We start from the raw sequence: 20,448 nt of genomic DNA, 5'->3' as shown, positions 1-20,448 counted from the left end.
ATTTTGAAACTAACAGAACTAAGTGTGAATGTCTGATCTGCCCTGTATCACACATTAAAATAATGAAAATAAATATTTTTAATTATCTGTGGAAGTATAAGTTTTTATCACGAATAAATTAGGTATTATCCTAATTCGTGGTTTTTATAAAATTAATTTTGGAGGAGAAAACACCAGAAGTTATCGTTTGCTCCATGATAATCACAAAGTAAATTTTGTGATAAAGTAAACAACAATAATAATAATATTAACAATATTATAATTATAAATAAAATTATTTATTTATTAGTACAAAATACTTATTGGCTGACGCCTATCACGAATTAAAATAATTAAGTATTATTTAGTCATCTTAATGAATGTTTCCTATGTGAAAATTGTGTAATCCGACTCAGATATCTGATTATAAAGCTTTCAATATCCAAATATTCAATTAAAGTCGATAATATACAACAGTAAATAATGAAACACAAGTAATTAATTTTAAAATTGAATTTGTTTTTTTATTATTACACAAGTTAACTGTATTATTCCCGTTTTGGAGATCGGGTAAGTATAGCGTTTTTTTCTGGCTAGCAGATGGTCTCCAACTCGTTTACCAAAGCGGAAATCGAAAAATGTCTGTGTATACAAGGCAATCCAACGAAATGGAAAGGGCTGTTGATAGGATCGTTAAGGAAGATCGCCGATCAGGTGCACCCTTTGTTAACAGTCAGCGACGAAGCATTAGAATGTGTCGAAATGCTGGTTGTTCAATGTCTGGAGATACTCACGTTAAGGTCATCACCACCGCACACTGTATTCGACATCGAAGACCAAGTAAAACGATGGTTTCCTAAGCCAATAGACAAGTGGGCTATTAAAGACGCAAATGAGGCAATAGAAAAGAACAAGAAAAAACACCTTTTAAGATTACCAACCGATAAAATTCATAATTTAGTGCAAAAGGAAATACTCCAATACAAGTTAGACTATCCAGTGGCTCTTTACATAACAGCTGTTTTAGAATACATGGCAGCGGACATTTTAAAATTAGCTGGTAACTATGTAAATAATATACATCGTGTAGAAATCAGCTACCAAGACCTCTGTGTTGCGATATGTGGCGATAAAGTATTAATGGACTTGTATGGCCAGCACGACAATAACGGCGACTTGAACCTGTCTGAATTAGGTATTGATAAAATTCCAAAAACTACTACTTATGAAGAAGTCATAAGAGATCTAATGCATGATGAAAGGCAACTTATTAGAGATTTACATTTAATTTTAAAAATCTTCAAAGAAGAAATTGATCGTATCATTCCTGTGGGTAGCAGTCAAGAATTGGATAATATGTTCAACAATATTACAGACATATGTAAAACTACTGCATTATTTTTAAGTTCTATTGAAGACATATTGGAAATTGCAGAGGATAAATCAGCTACAGTTGGTTGTTGTATTGAAGAGTTGGCTGAAGCCGCTGAATTTGATGTGTTTGCACGCTATGCAAATGATATCGTCAAAAAACAATGTAGAGATATATTTTGGAATTTAATCGGTAAACCAGAAGTTTCAAATTTACTTCAATCAGCTGGCTATGGTTTTAAAGAAGCTGTAAAATATTATTTTCCAAAATTGTTGCTTTTACCCCTGTGGCATTGTATCCTCTATTTTGAGTATTTTAGAATTTTACATCAACTTTCTCCTTCCCAGCATGATAAAGAGTGTTTGGAACAAGTAGAAGGCATTTTGAGACCTTTACAACTACAAATGACATCAGCTGCAAATCAAGTTAACTTGCCAGATAATGTCAAAGAATTTGGACTTAAAATTAATGCAACACCTAGACGATTGTTAGCCATTGAAAAACTGAATGAAATGCAAAAAGCTATTGATGGTTGGGATGGTAAAGATATGGGTCAATGTTGCACAGAGTTCATTAGAGAAGGAGTACTTGTAAAATTATCGAGTGGAGGTAAGCGTTGTTCAGAGCGTAAGGCAATCTTATTTGATGGTGTTCTTCTGTTATGTAAATCAAATAGCAGAAGGACTTCAGTATCAGTCAGCTCTCAACTTGTTGGTGGTTTGTCTGAATTCAAATTAAAAGAAAAATTATTTATTAGAAAGGTGGAAATTGTTGATAGAGATGATACAGATGAGACAAAACATTTTTTTGAAATAGTCCCTCGTTTACAGCCACCAGTAATATTAGTTGCCAGTTCTTTTCAAGATAAAGCTAATTGGATGGCCGATTTAATTATGCTGAACACAAAAAGTATGCTAGACAGAACTTTAAACAGTATACTACTTGACGAAGATAAAAAATTTCCCTTACGGTTACCTTCAATTGAAGAATACAGATTTGTTGAACCTGATTCTCGGGCTAACATTATTTTTGAGGAAAAGGAAAATAATGGTGTTCCTCTTATTAAAGGTGCCATTTTGCTGAAACTTATAGAACGATTGACATATCATATTTATGCTGATCCAAAATTTGTAAAAACATTCTTAACAACATATCGCAGTTTTTGTTCACCTCATGAGTTAATGGATCTCCTAATCGAAAGGTACAACATTCCTGAGCCTTTTGGTATAACTATGGATTCAGTAAGTCTTCGAGATGAAACTAAAAGATTTAAAAAAGAATATTTAGTACCTGTTCAATTTAGAGTTTTAAATGTGATTAGGCATTGGGTCGACTATCACTATTATGATTATCAATGCGATCCATATCTGTTAGATAAATTGCATTCATTTATAGAATCAATTAATGGAAAATCAATGAAAAAATGGGCCGATTCAGTTATTAAAATAATTCAAAGAAAAACTTCTGAAGCTCAAAAAGAAATAACGTTTGCATTTGATTCACCACCGCCAGCAATTGAAGTTCATATGGATTTTAATGGAAATGACGATTTTAACATTCTTCTTGTACATCCTATTGAATTTGCAAGACAGTTGACTCTTATTGAATCTGAAAATTACAGAGCAGTTAAACCTTCAGAGTTGGTTGGATCTGTGTGGACTAAAAAAGACAAAGAAATAAATTCTCCACATTTACTTCGGTTAATCAAGCGTACTACAAATTTTAGTCGTTGGATTGAAAAAGCTGTTGTTGAATGTGAAAACATTGAAGAGAGAGTAGCAGTTGTATCAAGATTTATTGAAGTAATGATGGCATTAGATGAGCTAAATAATTTCAATGGTGTCTTAGGTGTTCTTTCAGCCATGAGTTCAGCTGCAGTATTTCGTCTAAAATTTACAATGCAATCTGTCAATGCTAGACTTGATAGAGCTCTAGAAGAAGCTCGAGATTTGAGTAATAATCATTTTAGAAAATATCAAGATAAATTAAGAAGTATAAATCCTCCATGTGTCCCATTCATTGGTATGTATTTAACAAATATATTGCATATTGAAGAAGGTAATCCAGATTGTTTGACAAACAACCCAAATTTAATTAATTTTAATAAACGGAGAAAAGTGGCAGAAATTATTGGAGAAATCCAGCAATATCAAAATCAACCTTACTGTTTAAATGTCGAGCCTAAAATAAAAAAGTTTTTAGAGAACTTAAATCCGTTTAATGATATGAAAGATACAGATATTAGTAACTATTTGTATGCAAAATCTTTAGAAATTGAACCAAGAAATGTCAAACAATTTCCAAAGTATCCACGAAAATGGCCAGACTTAAATCTTAAGTCACCCGGCTTAAAATCTAAAATACGAGTGCCATCAGTATCCTCCAAAGATATGGATGTCCAAGGTAGAAGAAATTTAAGTTCATCAAGTTCTCTAGTTATTCAAATGGATAAAAGAGATGCAGACGATTCTGTCTTTGCACCAGTAACATTTACTTTAGGAAAAAATAATGATGTTCCTCCAGTTCCACCTCGACTGAGTAAAATAGATGGATCGTTCAGACCACCTATACCACCAAGAAGAATGGCTCCACCTTTACCTCCAAGAAGATTACCAGTTGAAGAAGTTTTAACTTTTCAGAAATTTGTTGTAGACTTACCCAAACCAGAAACGAATCAAGATTTAAATTGGAACAAAAAACTTGTACCACCAATTAGTCCTAGTAAAAAGCCTATGGAACTAAAAACAAAAGCAGTCGTTAATCTACCCAAACGTGATAATACTTTTGAACGTCTGAGCGGACCACCATTCTTTAAACCAGAAGTTATACAAAACTCTAGGTTTCCATTAAAACTGTTTGTACTAAAAAGAACAACTCCTTCTATGTTCCAATTCAATGTTTGAATGCCTAATATTATTTTTTATAAGCATTATAAATCAATATATCATGAACCAGTTACTAAATAATTGCCATATTTTAATTTCATTTTATAAATGAATCCTGACAAATTGCATTTTAGTTAACTTAATTAATGACTATAGTACCTATATCCCATAAATGTGTAATATGTATTACCAAAATCTGGATAAAACAATATAGGAGATAGCTTGAATTTGATTTCTATAGCCTGTATACATTTTTCTCTTTTATATAATTTTTAAATTTGTAATTCCATAACACCAACATTTGGTCCAATATTACATAATGTTAGATTAAAATTATTATTGAAAACAAATTGCATATTGACTGTGATAACCTGTATATACTTTGACATTGGATATTTTTTTATTCTTACAAAGTTATAAACCATACAGATTTACAAATTGTGTAGTAGATACCTTTTGATTAATATTGTAATATTGTGAAAATATATAGCTTAAATATTGATATTTCAATATATTTTAATGTTAATTATTATCATAATAATATTATGTAACTGTGTAAGCACCTTAAACATTATTTTTACAGTGTTAGAATATTTTAGAAGTATGTTTATTAAACTTTATTACATATATAACATTTAACTTTGATATATTCATATTAATTTTTAATTTCAGATTATATATTTTAATATAAGATAGCATTTTTTAATTATCATACAATTAATACTTGTATACAATATAATATAGGACTCAACGATAATAATAATATATATGTTGATAAAAATCTACAGTATAGTGAACATGTGTTTATAATATATTACAATATTCAAATAATGTGTCGTATGTGACACATAGGTATACAGAATATGATACTTTTGGTGCTTTGAAAAAATAAAATGTTTAAATTATATACTAATTTAATTAGGTGCCTAGCTTAATTACCTATTTAAGTTGTAGTCCAACTATTCTACATATTATTATTTCCTATATTTGTTGTAGGTTATATAGATTTATAAAATTATTATCCACAATATAATATCATTATTTTTAAGAATTAAATTTTATAAAAATATTAATGATTTGTGCTTAGTTTTAGTAATTTAGTTTTAATACTTTTTGTAGTTAATCGATAAACACCATGATATGTTCAACTTTGTTAGATGGAGTATAGAGCTATTATATTTTTTATTGAATAAATCAAACTAAATTGTTATAATATATTGAATGAATGTGTATATTTATTTCATCTGATAATATGTTTCAGTAATACAAATTATAGGCGCTTTTAATTTTTTTAGTCTATATTACAACAGTAATAGGCAATAGGTAGTAAATACTTACCTACTTAGTTAATCAAGTAATTTTATGAAATAAAAATGTTTTATATACTATTTAAAATTATGTCTACCTACCCCAGCAATCTACTTTTACAGTTGTCTTATGTTTTAACACTATGTTTTAATTAGGTATTTAATAATTCCAATCAAGGGAGACTTGATAAAACAATTGGATAGCTATTTTCCGTTTTTCATTTATTAAAAAAATTATAGTGCTGTTTACTAGTTAGCAACTACAAATACCTATTGTAGTACCTACTACATATGCATTGTTAGAATGAAGTTCATCATAAAAGCATTGTAATTGTATAAAACCAGAGATTCAAATAGGTAGGTATTCAAAAAGTTAGACTCTGTATAGTGTATGAAAAATGTGTGGACGAAGTTTAAATGTTTTACCTAAAACTTTTTCATCAATAACCAATGCAAACAGAATCAACAGTATACTAATAAAAACATAAACTAATCATTGGCATATAATTACTATAAAGTTTTAACTGTAATGATGTACCTACTGTCAAATACCTATATTATGAAGGTACCGCAATAAATAAAACATAAATAATATTGTTAGCAATTAAATAATAGAGGTGATGATGAAAAAAAAATTAATAATTGAATTACCTAAGTCAAAAAGATATTATACTGAACATAAAAGAGTAAAGAATAATACTCAATTAGTAATATTATGTGTTATAATTAACTCTGAAGATGAATACATTTTGTACTCCCCTAGTTGTTGTACTCAAAATAGTAAAACGAAATGAATTTTTGCCAAATGTCACTATATTTTGATCATATAAAAATAAACTGGTCCCTTAGTTCACAAATCAATAAATAATTGTAGTAGTCAACATTTTAATAAAATACGTCTATATTATGGAAAATGTATAAAATAATCTAGTAGTTTTATGAACAATAATATTATGTCAAATGAAGTAACCATAAAAAGTACAATTAAAAAAAAAAGTTTAAAAAGTCATCTCTTAAAAATAACTATAAACAAAATAATAATACTATAATAAACAAATAAGTCTTGTAATGGTTACATACATAATAGTCAATAAATAATAATTATTGATGTAAAACATTTAAAACAGAACAATTAAGTTAAATTAAATTAACAAAAAATCAAAAAAACTCAACCATAATAGATTTTAAATATAACTAACATACAACAATAAAAATCAAAAATAAATCAAAGTCTTTTGGTTACGTAAAATAGTATTGGAATAAAATGTATAAAATTATGCTGGTAATAAATATTATTCAAGTGTTTAAAGAACCGAATCATAAAGTTAACAACAATAAATTGTGGATAGGTACTAACAATTTAATACAACGTGCATCTGTATAAAAATATTAAAAATTAAGGTCGCAAACAATTAAATAAATTATAGGTAAAATAACAATTATATAAAAATGAATCTGATAGGCATCAGTCACAAAAAAAAAAAATATAAAATGCATTATGCATATGTAATATCGAACAATAATGAAAACATTAGTTAAAGTTTCTAGGAATTCTATGGACTCTGCATTTTAAAGTTTCAGCAAACATCAATGTCTTGTCAATTTGATGTTTCATGAATGTTTGATTACCGAATATTAATAAGGTGCATTCCAAGTATTTATTGATAGACATTCCAAGTAGACTCTGGGCAACTAAAGAACGAATTTTACCAAGTTTTTCTAGCAGTTGATTTAGCAGTTTCTCCATGACAAGGACTATGTCTTGTTGTAGTTGGTCGCCAACCACACAATTCTTGTTCGGTATGGGATAATGCAATATGTCTCGCATGTACGACATAAATTCACACAGTTCATTGGGAGTAACTTCCAAATCCAATACCTGTAATCAAAAGTAATTTAAGTACATTTATTAGTTTTGTTTACCCAAAAGTCATATATGTATTCAAAATATTACCAATAATAAGTTGTTCAACTTTTGCGACCGATCCCTCAACGCCTTTGTTGATAAACATATCTTTTTTTGTGCACCTTTTGTAATGGAATTTTTGTTAACTTTGGCTATGAAATCTTCAATATTGTCCTCATCGATGAATTCAATTTCCAGATAACTGAGACTGTTGAAGAACCATTGGTATTTATGAAGTTTCAAGTAGTGAAGCCATTTAGCAACTGCTCCATCCATATCTTGATTGAGAATCGTCAGGTCGATTAGTGACTGTGGGTCTCCCAAAGTAGTGGCCCTGTTGGTCTTTGCAATCATTTCCAGATGGTTGTAGCCAAAACATTCCACTGAAAAAACAAATTGTACATCATATTTAAGTATTATTATGTGCTTAGTCAATGATTAATTCTTACTTCTAAAATGTGGTAGACCAGGAGCAGAATTTAAATTTGTCGGTTGCAGAATGTTTGGCCAAACAGAAGTATTCGGTTGTTGAGCAGGCCGAATATTAAATGGTTGAAAAGGATCTATGTGTGGTGGTCTAAAATAATTTGGCCACAAGTTTCCTGTCAAGGTTTCTGTCGGCATGTAGTGGTGCTCACTATTGTTCAGTTGATTTACTTGGCGAATGAGATGTTTCAAATTCCTGAAAATTTATAAAATGTTGTTATATGTTGAAAAAATGCATTGAAAAAAATCAAGGTTTATACTCACTCGTGAATGATTGTTAAGTTTGGTGATTTCTCAATCAAATTGCATATTTTTACTGCTATCTCAATGTTGGTACCATTTTCAATTGTTTGGTTTAGCATACGTCTTAAAGTGTACATATACTCCTCTTTGGCCATTATGTTGTTATTTTTTACCAACATCAATGCTTCATGAAGTTTGACAAATGATTTTGACGATTGATTATTTAACCATTTGGTAATTTTACTTGGATCATTAGAATCCAGTTCTCTTTTTTTCATCTCTCTATACAACACGGTGTATAGATCAGAATAGTTGAATGACAGATGATCTAGAGATTCACTTAGACGTTCTTGTCGCTCTTTGAATGATTTACACTGCATTAATGTTTCTGCTAGTTGTTTCATTTCGTCCACTGAAAATAAAAGCAACATTAAGAATGAATAAAATCACAGGAAATAATTTTTTTAATGGAAAAAATTATAAGTAGTCACCTACCTACCTAAATATATCAACTTTTGAAGACAAAAATAATAATACAATTCTATAATTTCACTTTCATTAAATTACATAAATTTCTTAAGACGATATTTGTTTAATCCTTCAGACCTACAAGAATCGTTATTATTATCGGAATCTCTTTTAATTAAAAATTAACTTTATATTAGACTTTTAAAAATAAAAAATGTAAACATTTAAATGAATATTATAAATTGATTTGATACATTATTTAAACAAATCTTACTCTCAAAAAAATTTTTCTCTTTAATTTTTATAATTGGAGATTTTACCGTAAGAATGTAAGATTACTCAAAAACATAAATAAAAAATCATTTTGCGTGAATGCGTTGTCTATAATATGTTGCGAGTGGGCCAGATATTCAGTGGATTGACATCCTCTTAAAATCTACCTATCTAAAATTAATTCAGACGAAAATCTTATTTGAACGAATTTTTAACGGTGTTTTTATCGGCCGACAGATCATAATTTATATCCATACATGTTTATTTAATCTTAGATGTGGTTTTTTCAAAAAAGGTTTAAAAATATTATTATTTTTATTTTTTAAGACTATTATTGTAATTACGTTTAATAAATAAATAAATTAGGTGTGACGTGAATATTGATTTATATGTATTTTATATAACATACCTATAAACATTTTCAGACATGTGAATAATAAAGCTTCAATTTAAAGTTTTCGGTGGTGGTACGTACTTATAATAATTTTTTTTGTTATTATATGGATTATTTATAAAATAAAAAAATGTCGACACTTACTGTTGAAATATTCCGTTGATTTATCGGTATCACGACGTTTGGTTCCTAGGTAGGTGGTAAATGTGTTGGTATATTGGCTGCAAAAGACGTTCGAATTGTAAGATCTCTTGAAAAGTGCGACGGATGTTTCACTTCAACGTCAGAACACGGTTTGTTGGTTGCTCGCTTGATCTTCTGTTCCTCAGGTTGTTTTTTCCCAATACCCCCTCTCAAAAACCACTTTTTAGCATGCGATAGGTACTATATAGGTAGGTAGGTAGCAGTTTACTATATGCGATACGCCTGCATCCCTCTTTTATACGTAACTATATATAATATATACATACAATTATAAAAACGGATTTATTTTATTGTATTCAAGATATTGTTGATTTTATTTCAACTAGGTATATTCCAATATAAATGGTTTTATATTGTAGTGTAGGTCCCTATATACTAATATGTATGATTTGAACAATTATAAATATACAATTATAACATACAATATTATATAATATGGTTTACAAATGATTTTGAAATATTAATGTTTAACACTTAAACCACCAAATAGATTAAATTTAAACTTTAAATTGTATTGTCATCTTTTCTGTGCATAACATAGAAGTCTATCGTATGTATAAAATTTATATAGTAATTTAATTACAGTTTCAAATAACAGTAGATTAGAGCATAACAGTAAACCGTATTTTTTATTATTTTAGTTATTATTTTTTTTTGTTTTCCACGGTTTTGAAAATTGCTTACCAACCATCAATTTCTCCACCAGAAAAGTTACTGAAATTAAAACCAAGTTAAATGAAGTTTTAAATAGATATAAAAATAAAAAATACACATTGTAAAATACTAAAATCATTTCTTCCTTATTGTAGAATACTATTGCTATTATTATATAATTCATATTATAATTGATAACACTTAATATAACTATTTTTTTAAAATAAACAAATTAGCTTTTTTTCTGTGACTTATTTTTCACGCGGAATTTTTTCCATGGCTTTTTTTCCTACATTCATTATTACTATATAACATTATTATACCTATAGGCTATAGATGACCCAAAATTTTTACGAGAAATAAATTAAATAATTTAAAAATTGAATTCATACGTATTGATTTTGAATTTTACATTTAAAAAAATGTGTGTGTTTCATATGTTTTTTGTAGTGTAGCTGTATAGTAGGTAGACGGTAGTACAGCAGTTTTCGTTAAATAGAGAATATTTTTTGATTATTGCCTCGAGTTTTATATTATTGAGAATTAGTTCAAATCGACTATATTATATGTTAAATTAAAATATTTTTTACTAAAGAAAAGATTGGATCATGGATTATTATTTTCTTAGTAAGCAGTATGTTATATTATTTAATTTAAGAGTACCTATTTGTCCGTATAGGTACCTATATAATATAAATTATAATATATTTTACTAATAAATTACATTTTTATACCTTGTTGGAATGAAAATCATATTCATAAAATTAATCAACTTTCGAGTTTTTGGTGTAAAATAATAATTGATTTGAATTACCTACTATAGTTAAGTATATTATTATTTTCTAACCATGGGATTAAGTTTATTTGTTGTTATAATTTATGAATCAATTCACTTGAAAAAATGGTTTTTATGTGATTAATAAATAATATTTTTGGTAAATAATCATATTGATTATGGCCTATACAATATTGTAATATAATGTTGTATAAGAATATTAAGAAGACGCCACACCCGCATATTTTGTCTCCGTCTTACAAACGTGTAACATACCAAATTTACGCTCAGAAATTCACGGCAATCGGTCAAAATATCCAAATTTATCCGTTTTTACGTAAATTAGCAGTTTACACTTTAGTTTGTAATAAAATTAGCTCAAATATCAAATTATTTAATTATAAAAATATACCTAATATATAATAATAATATAAATATAAATATATTATTTAATTTATCACAAAATATACTGCACACATATTAGTCAAATAGTCAAATAATATAAAATAAAATGTAAAACAATTTGTTTTTATGAATACAGTATAGGTACACACAATGCAATAAAATAAAATATTAAATAATTTACTAAAAACATGACTACTTACACTATTTTCTAAAAATTTAGAAAAACGTTTTATAAAAATAAAAATACATACATCATTGTAAAATCAATACATTCATTGCTCCGCTCAGAATCTAAAATTTTCTAATTAAATTTTAAAATTAGATCGTAAAATAAGTTAAACCTATATACACTGCATTACTAATAGTAAAATAAATTCTGCACGCACATTAATAATATAAAATAAAAATGTAAAATAATTTTTTTTATAAACACAATAAAATAAAATAATTTGTTAAAAAAATGACTACCTACACTATTTTCTAAAAATTTAGAAAAACGTTTTTAAAAATAGAAAAATGTATTTTATTTTCTAATTAAATTAGCAATAGCATTTAAAAAATTTGGAATGTCCCTACTTCCATCATTGTACTCTTCGCAAAGATGTTTTAATATATGTTTTCTTTTATTTTTCGATGGTGGTCCAATAGTACCCAGTTGACTCAAATCAGGGGTTTGACTAATGTGTGTGCAGTATAATTTGTGATATTATTACTATTAATGTAATTTATTTTACTATTAATAATTACTAATTACTAATTAGTACCTAAATTTTTAAAAACTATTTTTTAAATTTTTGGAAAATAGTGTAATATTATATGGAATACCTATATTCTATCATATATTTATATTTATATTATTATTATATATTAGGTATATTTATATACAAAACACAGATAATGTTGTTACCATCAAGTTTCATAAGAAGTCGGATTCACTCTAATTTTTAAGCTAATGACATAAAAATGAGTTTCTGAGTGTAAATTTGGTATGTTACGCGTTTATAGGACGAAGAGAACACATAATATGAGGTCATGTGGGTCTGGCGTCCTCTTAAAAATAAATTTTAATTATTATTTAAAATGTTAATCTTGTGAATTGAATAATTTGTTTTTTTTTTTTAATTAGATATATAGGAAAACAATGTCGAACAAAAAAATATAATTACCTAATGGGTATCTCATCAAAATGTAAAAGAACATTGGTAACATTATAGAAACCTGCGTAATAACGTAATATTTAATTATTAATTATAATACTTAGGTATGAATATGATTCTTTAATATACTTCATAGTTCATAACGAAAAAAAACCTACGTAGATACCCAATACCTAAAACAATAGTATAGGTACTATATATAGCTTTTAGCCTTTTAACTATATTCACTATTCAAATATTTTTGTGTAAGATATATAAAATGTACAGTAAAATATACAAAATGTGTTAATTTTTTAAAGTTTGTATAACTAAATTGATATAAACAAATGAAGGTGTCTATTCGAATACTTTTTCTTAAAATACTTGAACAAATAATTTCAAATACTTTCTTAAATTAGGTATTTGTAATTTAAATTAAATATCAAGAAATATTACATATATTATAATATAATCATTGAAGAGTGGATATTTTCGGTATAATAGGTATTTCCCTGGTAAACTATAACACCTTTTTAATTTGTGATAAATTCTCTGTCACGGGTAGGTAGTCTTGAAAAAAAATCTTTGTAATTGAGACCATAGTATTTTTTTTAAGGTTTATACATTTACAATCATTTGCTGATAACGACAAAGGTACGATACACAGACTTGAAAGACTTCCATACTACACTCTACTATATATATAGAAATCTGTGGCACCATATTAATAGTTTAAACTCAACACTCCACTGCGGGAGACAGCTGACAGGTGGAGTAAAGAACAACAAAGACCGCCGGCACCGCGACGGCAAACCGAGGGTCAGCCTTATCCTACTAGCTATTTTCTACGAAAAACCTTTTTTTTATCAAACGTTACTATAATACCGGTAAAGTAGTGTTCTTTTACTACATTGTTATGTCTTAATATGTGTTTATAAATATAAATAAAATTGGCCAATAAAACGTCCGATAACAAATTACAGTTTAGCAAAAGGTATTTCACACAAATGCTGTATAGTGTACGCAACACATCGACCAAATCTAAATTGGTTTTTATTATAATATGAATAAAATAAAAATGTATTGTTGTCAGTCTATAATTTTTTATCTTTGACCTTTGGGACAAGTTTGTATATGAACACTATTTAATTTAATATAGACCTCAGTTTGAATTTCATTTATAACACTCAACCAGCCACTTGTTGGTGGAGAAATATGATTAAAACTTTTGTTAAAAAAAGAGTGAAAAGATTCATATGCGTTGGTTGTTCTTATTAATTCCAAGGAATTAGCTACCCAATAATGGTAGGCGGAAAAAAGCCCAGATATGAATATAAATATAAACGTGAAAGAATCCCGGAAAAAAATTCCCAGACTACAATATTGCTCACAACCACATAAAAATGGTTGAACAAATATTTTTTAAACGATAATTAGTATCTATAGTATCTATAATACCACATTATTAATATTTAAATACAAATAAGTATATTATTAAAAAATTATATATTATAAATAATATTATGTTTTAAATTACGATAATATATTATGTGTAATTCAACTTATCTAACTTAACAGCTTCACAAATATACCATTTAAAAATATTTCGAATGATCGATGCGTCAAATAATACAGTTAAAAACTGTAGTATACAAAAATATTATACAAAGTATAGGTAATAATAATAATAATTACCAAACAATAATTTATTGAATGTAGGCACGTGGCTTATTACAGTATTACACATAATATATTATCGAATTATTATGTTAACAAAATATTATTTATAATATATAATTTTTTTAATAATATAATATAATATAGGTACCTACGTATTATTTTAATTATGTGGTAAATAGTAATTAATAATTATAGATACTAATTAACGTTTAGAAAATATTTGTTCATGTTGTATGCGGTTGTGAGTAATATTGTAGTATTGGGATTTTTTTTCCGATTACCATGTGTATTACGTTGTATACCTACTTTACTCGCCTAATTAGTAATCACTACGTACCTATATCAAAATATAAGAATATATTATAATGGAAATAATAACTAATTGTTAGTTGTATAAAATATAGATTGTAAATAAAATAAAAAAATAAATATGAACACAATATTATGTATACATCATGATCTAATATTGTGTTATAAGTCAAAAACATCAGTTAAAGGTATATACATATTATACATACTACTATAAGATATAAGTCAAAAAACACAAGTGTAAGGTATATACATACTAAAATATTATCTGTTATCTAAATATATTATACTACCACCTGTTTTGTAATATCCATACCTAGTATCAAGACATACATTTAAATATATATATATTATATATATATAATACATATAATATATATTTACTAATATTGTATTTTTAAGGTATGCAACAATATTTTTTTAATTAATATACATTATTAATTGTATTTCTATAATATAATTCTTATAAATTATTATTATTTAGTCAATCCCCGGTATAGTGCTACTGGGGATTTTTTTTCCAAATACCGTTTTAAAAATTCAAATGTTATTAAAATGACATTGAATTCTCATGAATCACGATTATGTGAAATGTGTTAAGTAGATTATTACTATAACAGGTGTATAACTAAATTATAATTTTACTTTAATAAATTCCATACTTCTATTCATGTACAATGCACATTAGATAAAAAAATGTATGCATTATTAATGAAATATAAATACATTGTTAATACAGCTTTTGTCCCCACTACCACTACTATGGGCCATGTTATTTTATGTCCAGGCGTGCACACTGAAATTTCATGTACATATTTTATTTTTATAATTCATAATATACATATAATATAATATATATATTATATTATTATAATAATTATATTATATTATTATATATAATATATATATTATATTATTTATGATATATCATAATTCATAATAGTATTATCAATCAATATTTATTAAATATATAAACGTCGTACACGTTTAATTTAAAAAAAAAGAGTGACGTTCACATACTATTCACTAAATATGAACGGGAACAAGCGTTCATGAACAACGTTTTTTCAAAACACTGAATTAGATTTAATATAGACTCATTTTCCTGTAGTCCTGTGATCACTGACAATTCTTCTACATTTATGCAAAATGTCCAAGCGACCAAGCATTATATCTATTGTTTGTGGTCACATAGTCTATAAAAATAACATATAAAAACAAATAATTATGTTACAAATGTAATACCATTACAACTAATAGGGCCAATATGAATAAATAAAATTACCTTTGAAAAGTTATTTCCAGACATGTAAAATGGATAAAACAAAACCTGCAGGTTTATATGATTTTTTTTTTAATTTTACCATTGGCATTGGAATTTTTTTGAGTGCTTCCACAAATATAGCGTGACTAGCTGGTGGAATGGTCATTGAAATATTGAATTACAAACAAGAATACATTTTAAAGTATTTTATATTCAATTATGATCATTTAATTATTACACTAATATGAAATATTACTATTCCTTCATTCATTCAAAATATATCTACAGTAGAACCTCGATTATCCGAACTAATTGAGACCGCACCTAGTTCGAATACGCAAAAGTTCGGATATTGGAAATATAAAATAAAAAATGTTTATAATATTATGTATTAATTATTTATTATTTTTATAATTAAATATTTATTATTATTATAAATATTTTATTAGAATTGCATTACATATTACATTACATTATCAGAAATACATTAAATTATTAGAAATACATTAGGTACATACATACATTATTAGAAATAAATAAATACATAATTAAATACATGACATTTATTATATTTTTTTGACATAATTATCAATACCTGCCGGATACAAATTTTCATGTTCGGATAACAGAACGTTCGTATACGCTAATTATAGTTCGGATAATAGAGGGTTCGTATAACGGAGGTTCGGATAATCGAGGTTCTACTGTATGTTATTTATTCAATCCACAAAGACAGGGTTATGTTATCCAATGATATTTAGGTCAGCAGTAGTGATTAAATTAAATTCCAGTAGCATAACTTCATTCAATATGTTATAATAAACTGTTTTATTTTAAAAATAAATTTCAGAGGCCAAAAAAAAATGTGTGGACGATGTTTAAAGGTTTTGCCTAAAACATTTTAAAACCGAATAAACTTTATACTAATAAAAACATAAACAAATCATTGGAAAATTATTAACTGTAATACTGCATATGGTATAATGCCTACAACCAACGCAATAAATAAAACATAAATATAATATTAACAATTAAATAATGTGCGCCACAGAAGAGATGATGATGATGAAAAAGTATTAATATTTGAATTACCTATGTCAAAAATATATTACACTGAACATTTTATTTATATAATATAAAAATAAAATTCATTGATTAATATACTGTAAATTATGGATCAAAAATGATTATAATTTAATAATTAATAAACAAAACAACAATAAATAATGCATAAGTTCATAAAACTAACTCCTTACATTTTTTATCAACCCTATAATTGTATAAATGTAAAATCAAAAAGTATTTGAATTCTACCTATTGCTCTGTTCCCTGATAAAAGGGTGAAGAAAAATACTCAATTAGTACTATGTGTTATACATAACTCTGAAGAAGAATACATTTTGTACTCCCCTAGTTGTTGCACTCAAAATAGTAAAATTAAATTAAATTTTGCCAAATACCGCATATATTTTGATCATATTAAAAAAAAATTATCTCTCAGTTCTCAAACCAATAAATAATTGTAGTAGTCAACATTTTAATAAAACGCGTCTATATTATGAAAAATGTATAAAATAATCTAGTAATTTCATGAACAATAATATTATATCAAATGATGTAACCGTAAAAAGTACAAATAAAAAAAAAAGTTTAAAAAGTCATCTTTTTAAATTAACTATAAACAAAATAATAATACTAAAATAAACAAATGAGTCTTGTAATGGTTACACACATAATAAATAAAAACTAATGTAACACATTTAAAACAGAACAATTCAATTAAATTAAACTAACACAAAATCAAAAAACTCAACCATAATAGATTTTAAATATAATTAACACACAACAATAAAAATCGAAAATAAAATCAAAGTCTTTTGGTTACGTAAAATAGTATTGGAATAAAATGTTTTGCCAATTATAAAATTGTGCTTGTAATAAATATTATTCAAGTGTTTGAAGCACCAAATTATTAAGTTAACAACAATAAATTGTGAATACTAACAATTTAATACAACCTGCATCTGTATAAAAATATTAAAAATTAAGGTCGCAAACAATTAAATAAATTATAGGTAAAATAACAATTATATAAAAATGAATCTGATAGGCATCAGTCACAAAAAAAAAAAATATAAAATGCATTATGCATATGTAATATCGAACAATAATGAAAACATTAGTTAAAGTTTCTAGGAATTCTATGGACTCTGCATTTTAAAGTTTCAGCAAACATCAATGTCTTGTCAATTTGATGTTTCATGAATGTTTGATTACCGAATATTAATAAGGTGCATTCCAAGTATTTATTGATAGACATTCCAAGTAGACTCTGGGCAACTAAAGAACGAATTTTACCAAGTTTTTCTAGCAGTTGATTTAGCAGTTTCTCCATGACAAGGACTATGTCTTGTTGTAGTTGGTCGCCAACCACACAATTCTTGTTCGGTATGGGATAATGCAATATGTCTCGCATGTACGACATAAATTCACACAGTTCATTGGGAGTAACTTCCAAATCCAATACCTGTAATCAAAAGTAATTTAAGTACATTTATTAGTTTTGTTTACCCAAAAGTCATATATGTATTCAAAATATTACCAATAATAAGTTGTTCAACTTTTGCGACCGATCCCTCAACGCCTTTGTTGATAAACATATCTTTTTTTGTGCACCTTTTGTAATGGAATTTTTGTTAACTTTGGCTATGAAATCTTCAATATTGTCCTCATCGATGAATTCAATTTCCAGATAACTGAGACTGTTGAAGAACCATTGGTATTTATGAAGTTTCAAGTAGTGAAGCCATTTAGCAACTGCTCCATCCATATCTTGATTGAGAATCGTCAGGTCGATTAGTGACTGTGGGTCTCCCAAAGTAGTGGCCCTGTTGGTCTTTGCAATCATTTCCAGATGGTTGTAGCCAAAACATTCCACTGAAAAAACAAATTGTACATCATATTTAAGTATTATTATGTGCTTAGTCAATGATTAATTCTTACTTCTAAAATGTGGTAGACCAGGAGCAGAATTTAAATTTGTCGGTTGCAGAATGTTTGGCCAAACAGAAGTATTCGGTTGTTGAGCAGGCCGAATATTAAATGGTTGAAAAGGATCTATGTGTGGTGGTCTAAAATAATTTGGCCACAAGTTTCCTGTCAAGGTTTCTGTCGGCATGTAGTGGTGCTCACTATTGTTCAGTTGATTTACTTGGCGAATGAGATGTTTCAAATTCCTGAAAATTTATAAAATGTTGTTATATGTTGAAAAAATGCATTGAAAAAAATCAAGGTTTATACTCACTCGTGAATGATTGTTAAGTTTGGTGATTTCTCAATCAAATTGCATATTTTTACTGCTATCTCAATGTTGGTACCATTTTCAATTGTTTGGTTTAGCATACGTCTTAAAGTGTACATATACTCCTCTTTGGCCATTATGTTGTTATTTTTTACCAACATCAATGCTTCATGAAGTTTGACAAATGATTTTGACGGTTGATTATTTAACCATTTGGTAATTTTACTTGGATCATTAGAATCCAGTTCTCTTTTTTTCATCTCTCTATACAACACGGTGTATAGATCAGGATAGTTGAATGACAGATGATCTAGAGATTCACTCAGACGTTCTTGTCGCTCTTTGAATGATTTACACTGCATTAATGTTTCTGCTAGTTGTTTCATTTCGTCCACTGAAAATAAAAGCAACATTAAGAATGAATAAAATCACAGGAAATAATTTTTTTAATGGAAAAAATTATAAGTAGTCACCTACCTAAATATATCAACTTTTGAAGACAAAAATAATAATACAATTCTATAATTTCACTTTCATTAAATTTCTTAAGACGATATTTGTTTAATCCTTCAGACCCACAAGAATCGTTATTATTATTATCGGAATTTCTTTTAATTAAAAATTAACTTTATATAAGACTTATAAAAATAAAAAATGTAAACATTTAAATGAATATTATAAATTGATTTGATACATTATTTAAACATATCTTACTCCCAAAAAGATTATTCTCTTTAATTTTTATAAGTAATTGGTCATTTTACCGTAAGAATGAAAGATTACTCAAAAACATAAATAAAAAATCATTTTGCGTTAATGCGTTGTCTATAATATGTTGCGAGTGGGCCAGAGAAAGAAAATATTCAGTGGACTGCAGCCTCTTAAAATCTACCTATCTAAAATCAATTCAGACGAAAATCTTAATTGGACGAATTTTTAACGGTGTTTTTATGGGCCGACAGATCATAATTTATATACATACATGTTTATTTAATCTTAGATGTGTTTTTTTCAAAAAAGGTTTAAAAATATTATTATTTTTATTTTTTAAGACTATTATTGTAATTACGTTTAATAAATAAATAAATTAGGTGTGACGTGAATATTGATTTATATGTATTTTATATAACATACCTATAAACATTTTCAGACATGTGAATAATAAAGCTTCAATTTAAAGTTTTCGGTGGTGGTACGTACTTATAATAATTTTTTTTGTTATTATATGGATTATTTATAAAATAAAAAAATGTCGACACTTACTGTTTAAGTATTCCGTTGATATATCGGTATCACGACGTTTGGTTCCTAGGTAGGTGGTAAATGTGTTGGTATATTGACTGCAAAAGACGTTCGAATTGTAAGATCTCTTGAAAAGAGCGTCGACGTTTCACTTCAACGTCAGAA

At 26.8% G+C, this 20,448-nt stretch overlaps 3 protein-coding genes across 3 annotated transcripts; 1 reads left to right on the top strand and 2 right to left on the bottom strand.

Moving 5' to 3' along the window:
- Nucleotides 1-266: 266 nt before the first annotated feature.
- Nucleotides 267-5,458, top strand: LOC132946867 (protein son of sevenless-like). The gene has a single exon (XM_061016971.1). It carries the CDS (start codon nucleotides 580-582, stop codon nucleotides 4,252-4,254), a length of 3,675 nt encoding a protein of 1,224 aa, XP_060872954.1. The 5' UTR covers nucleotides 267-579; the 3' UTR covers nucleotides 4,255-5,458.
- Nucleotides 5,459-6,504: 1,046 nt separating this feature from the next.
- On the bottom strand, nucleotides 6,505-9,589 carry LOC132947025 (protein Smaug homolog 2-like). Its single transcript, XM_061017203.1, has 5 exons — nucleotides 9,458-9,589; nucleotides 8,200-8,590; nucleotides 7,899-8,131; nucleotides 7,498-7,832; nucleotides 6,505-7,422 (listed from the first exon to the last, which is right to left on the bottom strand). Coding segments are annotated over exons 1-5 (1,308 nt in total). The 5' UTR covers nucleotides 9,459-9,589; the 3' UTR covers nucleotides 6,505-7,074.
- A 7,998-nt stretch (nucleotides 9,590-17,587) lies between these two features.
- Nucleotides 17,588-20,430, bottom strand: LOC132947122 (protein Smaug homolog 2-like). The gene is made up of 5 exons (XM_061017318.1): nucleotides 20,305-20,430; nucleotides 19,045-19,435; nucleotides 18,744-18,976; nucleotides 18,343-18,677; nucleotides 17,588-18,267 (listed from the first exon to the last, which is right to left on the bottom strand). Coding segments are annotated over exons 1-5 (1,308 nt in total). The 5' UTR covers nucleotides 20,306-20,430; the 3' UTR covers nucleotides 17,588-17,919.
- Between the last annotated feature and the right edge of the window lie 18 nt (nucleotides 20,431-20,448).

Source organism: Metopolophium dirhodum, chromosome 6 (genome assembly GCF_019925205.1).
Source record: "Metopolophium dirhodum isolate CAU chromosome 6, ASM1992520v1, whole genome shotgun sequence".
NCBI classification, from domain to species: domain Eukaryota; kingdom Metazoa; phylum Arthropoda; class Insecta; order Hemiptera; family Aphididae; genus Metopolophium; species Metopolophium dirhodum.
The sequence above is the reverse complement of the archived record's forward strand: the minus strand, read 5'-3'. Positions and strand labels throughout refer to the sequence as shown.